Source organism: Quercus suber, unplaced genomic scaffold (assembly GCF_002906115.3).
Source record: "Quercus suber isolate HL8 unplaced genomic scaffold, Cork oak 2.0 scaffold_225, whole genome shotgun sequence".
In the NCBI taxonomy this organism is placed as follows: domain Eukaryota; kingdom Viridiplantae; phylum Streptophyta; class Magnoliopsida; order Fagales; family Fagaceae; genus Quercus; species Quercus suber.
The window spans coordinates 995,337-1,007,408 of NW_027069683.1; the positions used below are offsets into that span (position 1 = coordinate 995,337).

At 32.4% G+C, this 12,072-nt stretch overlaps 2 protein-coding genes across 2 annotated transcripts; one reads left to right on the forward strand and one right to left on the reverse strand.

The window, feature by feature from the left end:
- Nucleotides 1-4,982: 4,982 nt before the first annotated feature.
- Nucleotides 4,983-6,921, reverse strand: LOC112007486 (transcription factor MYB60). Its single transcript, XM_024039840.2, has 2 exons — nt 6,918-6,921; nt 4,983-5,949 (listed from the first exon to the last, which is right to left on the reverse strand). The coding sequence occupies exons 1-2, from the start codon at nt 6,919-6,921 to the stop codon at nt 5,165-5,167; spliced, it is 789 nt and encodes a 262-aa protein (XP_023895608.2). The 3' UTR covers nt 4,983-5,164.
- Nucleotides 6,922-7,338: 417 nt separating this feature from the next.
- On the forward strand, nt 7,339-10,100 carry LOC136070324 (uncharacterized). The gene is made up of 2 exons (XM_065780131.1): nt 7,339-7,471; nt 9,778-10,100. The coding sequence occupies exons 1-2, from the start codon at nt 7,339-7,341 to the stop codon at nt 10,098-10,100; spliced, it is 456 nt and encodes a 151-aa protein (XP_065636203.1).
- The last annotated feature ends 1,972 nt before the right edge of the window (nt 10,101-12,072 follow it).

The following is a 12,072-nucleotide window of genomic DNA, read 5'->3' on the forward strand; positions in this document are numbered from 1 at the left end:
AAACTTGCATTTATTTCTTTAGTAGATATCACTCCTTCCTTGTCGGGTAGATGTTGCTCCGATGACCATCGTGACCTCTCCAGCGTCCCCATAGGCTGGGTTTTCCTCAATAGAGTAATAGACACTATAGCTTTTTTCCTATTTAATATAGTCTATTTTAAGTAATGGTTTTTCTTTGTATTTAAAAAATACACAAAATTAGTATCTTAAAATTATCTGAGTCTATTAATACTTTTTTTTTTTTTTTGAAAAACTAAAAAGAAATGCTTTCTTATTTACTTATCACTTTTATCTGTAGAAAACTTATTTTTGGAATCAAAAGACATACTTAAAATACTATGGTAATTTTATAAAAATTTTATAAAAAAGAAAAAAAAAAAAAGAAAAGACTTGTGCAAAGTATTAGTTCCAAGATAGTCAATAATAATAATTATTATTATTCTTCAAGCACTACAAATTAGTGAAAGCCTACATTTTATAACAGAGACATCCATTATAAATAGGGGTGAGCAAAACACTACCAGAGTCAAAGGTAACAACTGGCACCGACCGATGCTATGGTCGACTGATGGAGCCAAGGCCGATGAGCGAAGATGGAAATCCAGTTTGAAACTAGTGTGGTGTAGGCCATGGAGGTGAAGATCTAAAACTGAAACGTTTCTGAACTGACCAATATTCTAATATATATATATATATATATAGGGATAATTACAATAAACTCACCTGTGGTTAGGCCCGTTTTCACTTTGCCTACCCATGGTTCAATCATTTACATTTTGCCCACCTGAGATTAGTCCCGTTAGCCTTCCGTAACCCACCTCTCCGTTTGCTATTAGAAAAACACATTTTTCTGCAAAAACAAATATAACAAGAATAAAAAAGATAGGGTTTTAAATTAAGAATTGGGCAACCAAATTTACACAATTTCAAGTTGAGCCCAGTCCCTTCCCCATCACAGTTGCAGCAATCCACACTACAATTAAAGTGGACTAAACCTTCAATTAAAGTTCTCCATCTTATTTCCATGTAACAGACAAAGTACATCAGGTGCCCTATTTGGTACTGAAGAACTACATTTTACTCTCATATTGCATTTTCTCTTTTACAAAGTCACATGTTATAATCTCTACCTAAACAAGTTAGAAAGCACCCAAAAAAAACGAAACCCATATGAATATATCCCCTGGATTACCTTAAAAGTCCAAAAGTAATTGCAGAAGAGTCCTCTCGGCACTGAAATGGGATCGGTGGATGAGTTCTTGAAGGAGTGTTCGTAGTCCGGAGACGTTGCCTACGGAGCCTTCAGATCGGTCTTGGAGCGTCTCGAGGATCCGAATACCCGTGTCCAAACTCGGATATTCCTCTCCGATCTCCAAAACGCTTTCCTTCCAATGATGATTCTCATCAATGCTTCCACACTTACCATTTTTGCATCGAGGACACCTACCTTGACCAATTCCAAGGTCACCCATTTTCTCTTTTTTTTTTTTTTTTTCCTTTTTTTTTTTTTTTTCCATTCAGTTTCTGTTTGGTTGTGCAAAAAAGACCAGAAAATTAGGAGAGGGACAAGTAGAGATCAAGGTAAATCCACAACAGTAAGAAACCAATCCCACTCTCAAAACATATCGTTGGATTTCTCTTCCTGTCTTACATTCCGATCTAGCACCTAGAAGCCACCACCACGACACCAAACCCATGGCTGATCTACCATGATCCAAACCCATGGCTGGATTTTTCTATACCTCACACTTCAATTGTTGGGTTATCTATATCCCCTCTCTCTTTGTTGATAACGTTGCTGGTTGTTTTGAGATGTTGGTCTTCTTGTAAAATTTGGTTCAAAATTTTGAGTTGTTGTGAAATTGTTGATATTGTTATAGATTAAAAATAATTTCATTAAGCCATTTGATTGGTGTGTTGTTCCTCTCCTTTGTTCATGTTGAAGATCATGAGCAATGGAAAACCCTAGCTTTTTATTCTTGTTATATTTTTTTTTACCGAAAAATGGTTTTTTTTTTTCTAACGGCAAATAGAGAGGTGGATTACAGAAGGCTAACGGGACTAACCTCAGGTGGGCAAAGTGTAAATGATTGAACCACGGGTAGGTAAAGTAAAAACGAGCCTAACCACAGGTGGGTTTACCGTAATTATCCTATATATATATATATATATATATATAACGACGATGTTTTACTGTGGGTTTTAAAAAATATATCAAAATGTGTCATTTCACTTAGTAATGAAAAAAAAAAAATCAAAACGTCGTCGTTTTGCTAGGTTTTTAGTTAGTATAAATTCTCTCTCTCTCTCTCTCTCTCTCTCTCTCTCTCTCTCTCTCTCTCTCTCTCTCTCTCTCTCTCTCTCTCTCTCTCTCTCTCTCTCTCTCTCTCTCTCAAGTTCTCACCAAGTGCCGCCATCACATTGACCAGCCCACTCAGCCACCCAGTTCAAGGCAAACTGCCGGTAAGTCTCTCTCTCACCTCTCGTCGATCAATTCCTAATATTCTCTCTCTCAAAGAGTCTCTATCCCAGTTTTACTCCAACTTTTGTTTTATTTTATTATTGAATTTGGGATGTATATATTATCAACTCTTTTGCTTAGAAAACTCTTATTAATACTTTATTATATCAACTCTTTTACAAATTATTTGGGATGTTCATAATTCACTATGTTACTATTATGGAAAAAAAAAATGATCTTGAGATTGAGTAGTGATTGTTACTGTTTTTACTAGTTGTGACATTGTGAATTGTTGTTAAAAAAATTTAGACAACTTGCTAAATAAATAAAAGTTTTTAAAAAAAGTATATATTATTTTAATTTTTCAAACCGATTAAACCGATTAACTGATTGCATAAAATCGCACCGCTATAGGTCAGAAAACCGACTCTTGGCAGTATGCATCGGTTCCAATTATGAGAAAACTTATACTTATCGGTATGGTGACAAATTTAGAAAAAAACTTATAAAACCGAACCGCACACACCCATAATTATAAATACTAAGATGGTAGCTTAGCTTGAAGTTTTTTTGATATTTTCAATAAAAACGTCTAAGGTTTAAATTCTCATTTTCTAATTTTTTGATATTTCTAACAAAGATGTCCAGAATTAATGAAACGTTGATTATTTGTTATACGGCATTATAAACTCCTTGTCACAATTTATTTTGTCTAGGGAGTTCATAAATGGCGCACCTAATCTTTTGTTGTCCATTTCTTATCACAGTATGCAACATCACGCATGTTGGAGAAGGTGCTGCATTCATTTTACACAAAAGACAAAGCTCTATACATTTTTAGTTCATAGATTTCGTATCATCATCATTCATCATTATTATCATGACAGTTTTTTTAAGGTAAAAGATTGAAAGGTGGCACGTTATGATTTGTGGTGTGGTATCTGTAAAGGGGCCATGCAACATGTAACAGCGAAGTGAGGAGTGAGGACTCAAATTATTTCCTGTATCCTGTGAAAATTGTGAAATATAAATATATAATTTGCATGGTAGCCACATAGAAGCTTATCACACCGAAAGGTGAAGAAGATCACATGTTTCCCTCTCATAATTTTCCCAAAAGGAAGACCTTTATTTGCTTCATTGGATGCAAGACTTTCGTGACGGCATCCTATTTTACTTTGAAACTATGGCTATAATTATTCCTTTCCCCTTACCATTCGCCTCTCTCTTATCCTTGCTTCAAATTATTAACATTATCCATATAAGGAAAGCTTTGAGTCCTAATTTTACAAAATATTCATTTGGAAATATTATAGTTAATAGAATACATGTATTATATCATATAATACATGCATGTGCACATGTATACAAAAGCACACAAATGCTCATACACGCGAACATACACATATGTACACACTGACACACATATTTTTTATTAAAAAAATTTAACTCCTACTCATTGTACGAAATTGAAGTTCCTAAAGAACATGCTTTTATTTTCAAATATTAAAAATCCTACCATATTATGCTTTAAAAAAAATACTCTATTATACTAAAATTTGATATTCTTTTGTTTGCTTTTGTTTTTTATTGTACCAATTCGTATTAGTATGACAGACAGCACAACTTATATCGAAATCATTCTTTTCTGATGTTTTTTTCTATTTATATTTAAAATCAATATTTTCTTGTTTTTATTTGTATTCTCTATTTTTTCCTTTGATTTCTTAAGATTTTTTTTTTTTTTTATAACTTGGGTTTTAATTTCATATATATATATATATATATTATATGTATGTATGTATGTATGTATGTATGTATTACTTAAATAACAAGAAACTTAAGATATTTTAAATTATAAAAGTTTAAAAAATAAATCTATGTATTTACTATATATAGTGCAATCGAAAATTGAAGAAATATATAGACATTTATATCCTACATTTATTAAGTTTGATACTATCTTATGAAATTATTCTACGATAACATAAATATTGAACAAAATTAGAATAGGATAGAAAATTAGCTAATACATACAAATGATCTTTCAATATCAAAATTTAGTTTTGTAATATATGTATGGTTATATTTACGTTTTTTCGTTTGTTAGAGTTCTTTAAAACTTTAAACCAAACAAAATAGATACGTACGTATTGAATACCATTATGTCAAAAGTAGAACTCACAATTTTGTTTTCAAAAGTGTAAAGAGGTCAAGTGGCTTCTTAGTAAAATTGGCGATAATCCTTGATTTTTTTTTTTCCTAATTTAAGTTTCTTGTAGGAGTCGAAAATTATATGCACTTACCTACCCCCAAGTACAAGAAAAAGAACTTTCTCAAAAAAAAAAAAAAAAAAAACACGAAAAAGAAATATTAGAAAAGTTACTATGTTTAAGTCGCACCAATAAACGTGCGGTGCATTCATTTCTTCCATTTTCTCCATTAATTCTGAATTAAAGAACTTCTTAACTAGATTGAATGATAAATTACCAGCTGATTACTACAGAGTAATACAAACTAATTAAGGAGAAAGACTAATGTTACTTGAGATAATTCATTCAGAAAAAGTTACATGCATTTTGCAAAGGGATCCCAGCTTCTCAGAACCCCAACAAAGGTAAACAAACCCTAGAAAAAAGACGAAACACTTGGTTTTCAAATCATATAATCTGATTCTAAATTAAAAAAGAGATCATGATGTTGTTAGAACATTGGAGACAATTCCATCATCTCCTCTACTTGACCAGCAGCACTTTCATCGAAAAGCCACTTCTCAAGAATTGATAAGGGCGGAGAGTTCTCAGATCTTTGCCTATTCCTCTCTGTCATGACATGAATTACCTTGTCATCATTTGCATCAGTTTGAGAGGTTTTGTTAGTCTCTGCAGGCATAGAATCACAGGTTGACTTGTCCCACGCTGAAGCGGCATTGTTCATGTTCTCGAAAGATAATATTGAATCAAAATCTTCATGAGAGACTATATCACCACCACCGCCACCGCCACCGCCACCGCCACCGCCACCACCTTCTTGCTCAGCTTTGGGTTGGTAGCACTGAAGAGTAGTACTAGTACTCATTGATGCTGAATTGCCAAAATTGCTGCTTTTGTCATTAACCTTGTTATCTTCATGGGGTTCATTGATGTGAGTAGTGTTGTTGTTATTCTTTGGGGAAGATCTCATCCAACCTTCTAGGAGTCGCGATATGTTTTCGGTGCTTGAGGCATATGTAGAGGAGGATTGGTTTACCCTCAAGGATGGGGCAGGGCTGCTCATATCTAAGCTGCTTCTTCTCTCATTATTAAAGCCTTTTGATACAAACTGAGTGGTACTTGCTGAATCTGATGCCATGTGGGGGTCCAAAGCTGACTGAAATTTCTTTAGCTTCTTCTTCAGGTGGGTGTTCCAGTAGTTCTTTATATCATTATCTGTTCGTTGTGGGAGGTAAGAAGCTATGGCTGCCCATCTGGTCCAATTAAATTTGTAAACTCAGATATATAACTAACAAAAAAAAAAAAAAAAAAAAAATCCCAAGAATTTCTCTTTCTAACCGCCCAAACCCAAGATTCTAGCCCAAATTAACTTCTCACAAAGTAACGTCCAAGATTTTAACTTTCAATTCTCTCAAATCCCAAGATTTTAATCAATTAATGCAATAAAGTAAACTAAGCTAAATTAAGGTTCTCCCCCCCTCCCCCCTTTTTTTTGGTGTGACTTGTGTTTCACTGGATATGTTGGATTGCGGACATATATTTATTTATTTATAGCTAGGTTTTATTATGATCTTTGTGATAATGAGTTAAAAGAGAAACAAAATAGTTAAATTTCCCAAGAAGTTATTAGGTTCTTGTTGAAAGAGTTGTCATTTTTTATGCTTTCAACTTATATTTTCGAATCTCACTTTGTGAAAAAATACTTTTATATTTTTATGTTAACCTAGAAAAAAAAATTCCTTAAACCTTGATTTGAGATCAAGGACAAAATTAGTGGGCAATTAGTGTGGCTTTACATCTTTCTTAACCACAATTGAGAGTGTCTTTATAAAAGAAATAGTTAGAATTGTGATTAAATAATTAAAATTTATTATTTCCTAATAGTTTAGACTTTTAACATAATTAGTGATTTCTCATGGTATAAGAGTAGGTAGTCATAAATTTGAATTTTTTCTTCATTCTTTCTCTGATTTAAAATGTTAAATTAAATGATTAATTCAAAGTTTCCTAATAATTTAAATTTTGGAATAATTAATAATTTATCATTATACAGGAGCAGGAGGTCATAGATTCAATCAATTGTCTCCACCTTACCTCCTACATGTTGGGCCCACTTAAGAAAGGTCGCATAGCCGACCCACACTTGAAGTGATAGTGTTTAAATTCACTGTTTCTTAATATAGCTTGAATTTTTTGGATAATCGATAATTTATTATTCAAATTTAAAAATCTTGTATTGGAACCCATTTGTTAAGAGTGAGTTTGAAATTACACATGAGATGGAGTATAAGAATTATAATTAAATTCACTATTTCCTATTAACTTAAACTTTGAGTGAAATATGTAATTTATCAAAAATAAAGACCAAGCCTACAAAGTTTCCTACCTATGGTGACTAGCTACTTTGACACGTGAGCCAGAAGGGAAAGAGTGAAGATATTCAACTCTTCTTCTGACTTTGGTTTCTAGATTGACTATATATAATATATGAAGTTAATAAAAAGACCAGCTGGCTCAGCAGGGTAGATAAATGGCGTACAAAGTGCATCTCTTCTCATAAGTCACCATGTATATAAGCACTCACATGTCCATCTCACAATTTGAAAGCTCCAGAGAGTCCTGAAGAGAGAGTTTCTGTGAGGAAAAAGGGTGAATTACTAAGCCATGGGGAGGCCTCCTTGCTGTGATAAAGTTGGCATCAAGAAGGGTCCATGGACTCCAGAGGAGGACATCATCCTAGTCTCTTACATCCAAGAACATGGTCCAGGAAATTGGAGATCAGTGCCTACCAACACTGGTAAGTGCTTATATATATATAGATCCAGCTATTCTTCATGTTTTTTTTTTTTTTCTTTTTTTGGTTCAAGATGGTCTTGAAGACTTCTATCAATACAATTCCATAAGGGTTCCATGAATTATGAAATTTCCTATGTCTTGTTTGTAAATCTTTGTGTAAATTTTGGAAATTTCATTTGTACTAAAGGATAGATCACCTTTTGTTTACAAAAGGGTTATTAAGGTGCAGCAAAAGTTGCAGACTTAGATGGACTAACTACCTCAGACCAGGAATCAAACGAGGGAACTTCACTCCTCATGAAGAAGGGATGATAATCCATTTGCAAGCTTTATTGGGTAACAAGTAATCTTCAAACATTACCATTTTTCAAGCTTCTGTCATTTTTTTCCCCATGTAATCATATAAATAAACCAAGTAATAAATTAAAATAAAATAGAAAAAAGAATGGAAAAAGGTCCAGCCACAGATGAATTTGTCATGTCCTTTTCAATTTTGTTGGGAAATAAATATATGGTTTTTTTTTCCCCCCCCCCCCCCCCCCCCCTCTCTTATGTGAGGATGTGGATAAGTGGATTTAACCCTAAATATTTCAATTGAAAACATAAAATATTAATGCTATTAGATTACAAGGGCTTTATATGAAGCTGTGAGAGTTGAGAATTTAATTTTAAGGAGACTCTTTATAAGGGCTTTATATGATATGTTAAAACACCATTTTAAATTAAGTTTAAACTGATAAATTTGTGCCTAGCAATGTTATATTAATCACTTACTTTCATTAAATGCATAGAGTATTTTAACATTTGTAATTTCATCTTTCTTTTTCAATTGAATAAAAGAAATCTTGTCAAGTTGTGTTCCCTGAAAATGCAATCATGCTAACACTTCTAATAAAAAGCTCAAATTTGAGACTCTTCAAGGCAAAGGAATTAAGAAAAATGGTTTCTTCGCAATCTAAGCTATGATTTAAAATTAGGGGATTTTTCTCTCCTTCTTTTGGGGGGAAAATTATTTAAGGGTTTTGATATTCAATTGATAGGGACATTGATTTTGATTTGTATTATACTTTTTTTTTTTTTTTTGGTTTATGCATACCTTATGTGTGTTTTGTCTTCTTTTATTTATGGGTAACATCAATGTGCTTTATTTTTTTTTTTAATCATGGGAATAGTTGGTTATATTTCTCCAGGCTCAAATGAAGACCATGCATGATTTTTTTTACTGGGAATGACAATGGTTTACTTGCTATGTTTATTGATTGCATGGCAGTTCCTTGTTGTTGAATGTTTACATATGTTGATGCAGGACAAAATATCAACTTAATTTTTTTGTAATTTTTTATATTTGGTATTTTTATGTAATTTTCGTTATTTTAGGTTTAGGACATTTATTTTCTTGTTTTTAGGTGTTTTTAATGTTTTTTAGGTCAAATTTGGTTCCTATTATAGTTAGGTATTAATCAGGGGTTATTTTAGAATATATTTTCTTGTTTGTCAAGTTTTACGGGACCCTTAAATAGGCCCCTAAGCCTATACACGTTTTTTAACAATTATTCAATCAATAAAATTTATACTTTTGTCTTTCTATTTTCTAGTGGATTCAAGACCCTTTTTTCTTGTGGATTCAAGGAACCTCTTGTAGATTCGATGTTTACTACTCAGAAACTAATAGTTTAGTTTCTGCCCATCAAAGTGAGCATCATGTATGCTTTTTTCATGCTTCCATGATATTAGTTACTACCACCACCACAATGACGAAGAACTTAGCAAGTATTATATGACGTACAACAAGCACTCACAAATATCTATGCTAGGATGGTGCCGTTGAAGAATAGAAATAATAGGGATAACTATAGTGGAGATGTAACTCACGGGCAACCTATGGGTAAGCAAATTTCATATAGGCCTTATAAGATAATTGCAAGTTTTAATAGTTATTTTTTTAAAAGAAGATTTTCTTGATTGGTTACTTGATCTAGAGGATTTATTTGAATATGAGAATATTTGTTATAAGAGAAAAGTTGGACTTGCTTTGTATAAACTTAGTAAGTATGCCTTATGTTGGTGGGAATGAGTACAATTTGATAGAATCCGAAAAGGTAAAAAAAAATTGTTCATGGCCAAGGATGAAAAAGATGCTTGCTATCAAATTTTATTTATTGGATTGTGAAGAAATCTTGTCGTATACAATACAAGATTATTATTGGCCAAGAAGTTCATACCTGAATTATTTTGAAGAGCCATATATTCCACCAATAAGGGAGGAATTGCATGTTGTAAAAAATATTTTTCTTGAAGAATATGTAGAAGTCAAAGAAGAAAATATAGATATTTCTAAGGATATTAATGAAAGTCTTATTATAGAAGAAGAACTTGAAATCAAGATTGTGGAAGAGATTGATGAAAACCCTATGATAGAGAAATATCTTGAAGTTGAGATGGCAAAGACAACTGAGGATGAAATTGAAGAGGAAAGTTTCAAGGATCTCGATGAAGTAAAATTAGATGATTGCAACATTCAAGCTCCTATTATTTTGGTGGGAGACACCGAAACAAATTTTACTGATTTTATTGGGGTGGAAAGATTTGATTTGATTATTGGCTCTTATTTGGTGAATATTGTCAATTGAATAAAGATCAAGGGACAAGAATTTCAAGTTGCTCAATTTATGACTTTCAAGTTTGACAAGAAGACAAGAAAGATGGAGTATTCAAAGTATTTGTTCTCTTGGCGTGGAAGATTTCAAATTTCAACCATCAACTCGAGTACGAGTTTGTTTTAAGTGGAGGGGTCTAATGTAGGAAAAAATATTCAAATTAATTTTTGTAATTTTTTATATTTGATATTTTATGTAATTTTCGTTATTTTAGGTTTAGGACATTTATTTTCTTGTATTTAGGTGTTTTTAATGTTTTTTAGGTCAAATTTGGTTCTTGTTATGATTAGGTATTAATTATGAGTTATTTTATAATATATTTTCTTGTATATTTAGTTTTACGGGGCCCTTAAATAGGCCCCTAAGCCTATTCACATTTTTTAACAATTATTCAATCAATAAATTTTAGACTTTTGTCTTTCTATTTTCTAATGGATTTTAGACATTTTTTCCTTGTAGATTCAAGGAACCCCTCATGGATTCAAGGTTTACTACCTAGAAACTAATAGTTTAGTTCTACCCATAAAATAGAGTATCGTGTGTGCTTTCTTCAGACTTCCGCGACATCATATGTGGTTGCCCATTTTAGTTTATGCTTGTTATTTTGGAGGTAAATACAAATATAATAATATATGCCATTACCTTCTTGCTAGATGTTTATGTATGTCGTTGTCTTTTGTTGTTTATATATGTTGTTTTGAAGGCAAGTAAATATATAATAATAGAAAGTCCAACATTATTCTTTTATATATAAACTTTTATTGATTATGTCTGTTGAGTACACATGCCATTACTTTGTTGATGGTTAAGTATTAGTGTTATATGCAAATAACATTTATTTACTTTTGCACAGATGCCGATCATAAGAACTGATTTTTTTTTTTTTTTTAATTTTAATGGGGGTATTTTAAGTTTCTACTTGAAAAGCATTATGTTAAGGGGAAGATGAGTTTGTTTAAAGAGATAAATATTGATTATCTCTCAATTACTGAGTTTGGTAAGTCAACAAAACATATAGGGTATATGATAGAAGAATGCAATTAGTTTAACTTTCTTGGGGAAGACTTTAAGAAAGGGATTGCTTCATGTAACACTGATGGTGATGTTATGAAAATGGAGAGTAGGATAAAAAAAGGAAGCGCATTAGATTGTTCATCTTTATCTAAAGCATGGGTTTGATCCTATTAAAAGTAGCCAGATAGATAGCCCCTTTACCACTCCTTGGACCACTACATGATTAATTTCTAGCCTAGACCAGATCCTAAACCAAAAGTAATCACTAACGTAGTAGTGGAAATGGAAACAAATGATAATGAAGGTGATGAGGCTGTAAGCAACATAATTAAGGATTAGGTTCCATGAAAGTGAGTCTTGATGATTGGATCTAGGGTTTAGGATGATTTCCAGAGGCTTAGGGTTTCATGTGTCACCTAAGAATGGGATGATTTTAGTATTTGGGAAGTTTTAGGGTTACGATTTGCAAGAGAATCGATGATGGTTGTATATATGGGAGTACTGTGACTTAGGTTTCAATTTGTGATGGAATTAATGGATGGATTGCATGCAAACATTAAGGAATCATACGAATGTCAATCGTTAATGTGTAATAGACTGTGGGCCTTAGGCCCACCTTATTTACTTGTATAGCACACTTACTTGTGCTGCACACTCTACCTTCTATATAAAGGCACTCATGTATATTTTATTATTTGAGAAATACAAAACACTTATTCATTATTTTTAACATAGTATCAGAGCCATTACTCTAACCTTTTCTTAACAATCTTTGAATCTTCAAGGTCTCTCAGTCGTCGTCTCTAGTTCCGGACCTGTAGTTGCCGCCATTAAGGAGTCTCACACCGCAAGGACCACTGCCAATTATTGTCACCACCATGAATCTTTCCCGTTTATTATTTTTGTAGGTACCACTATGATCTTCTTGCAC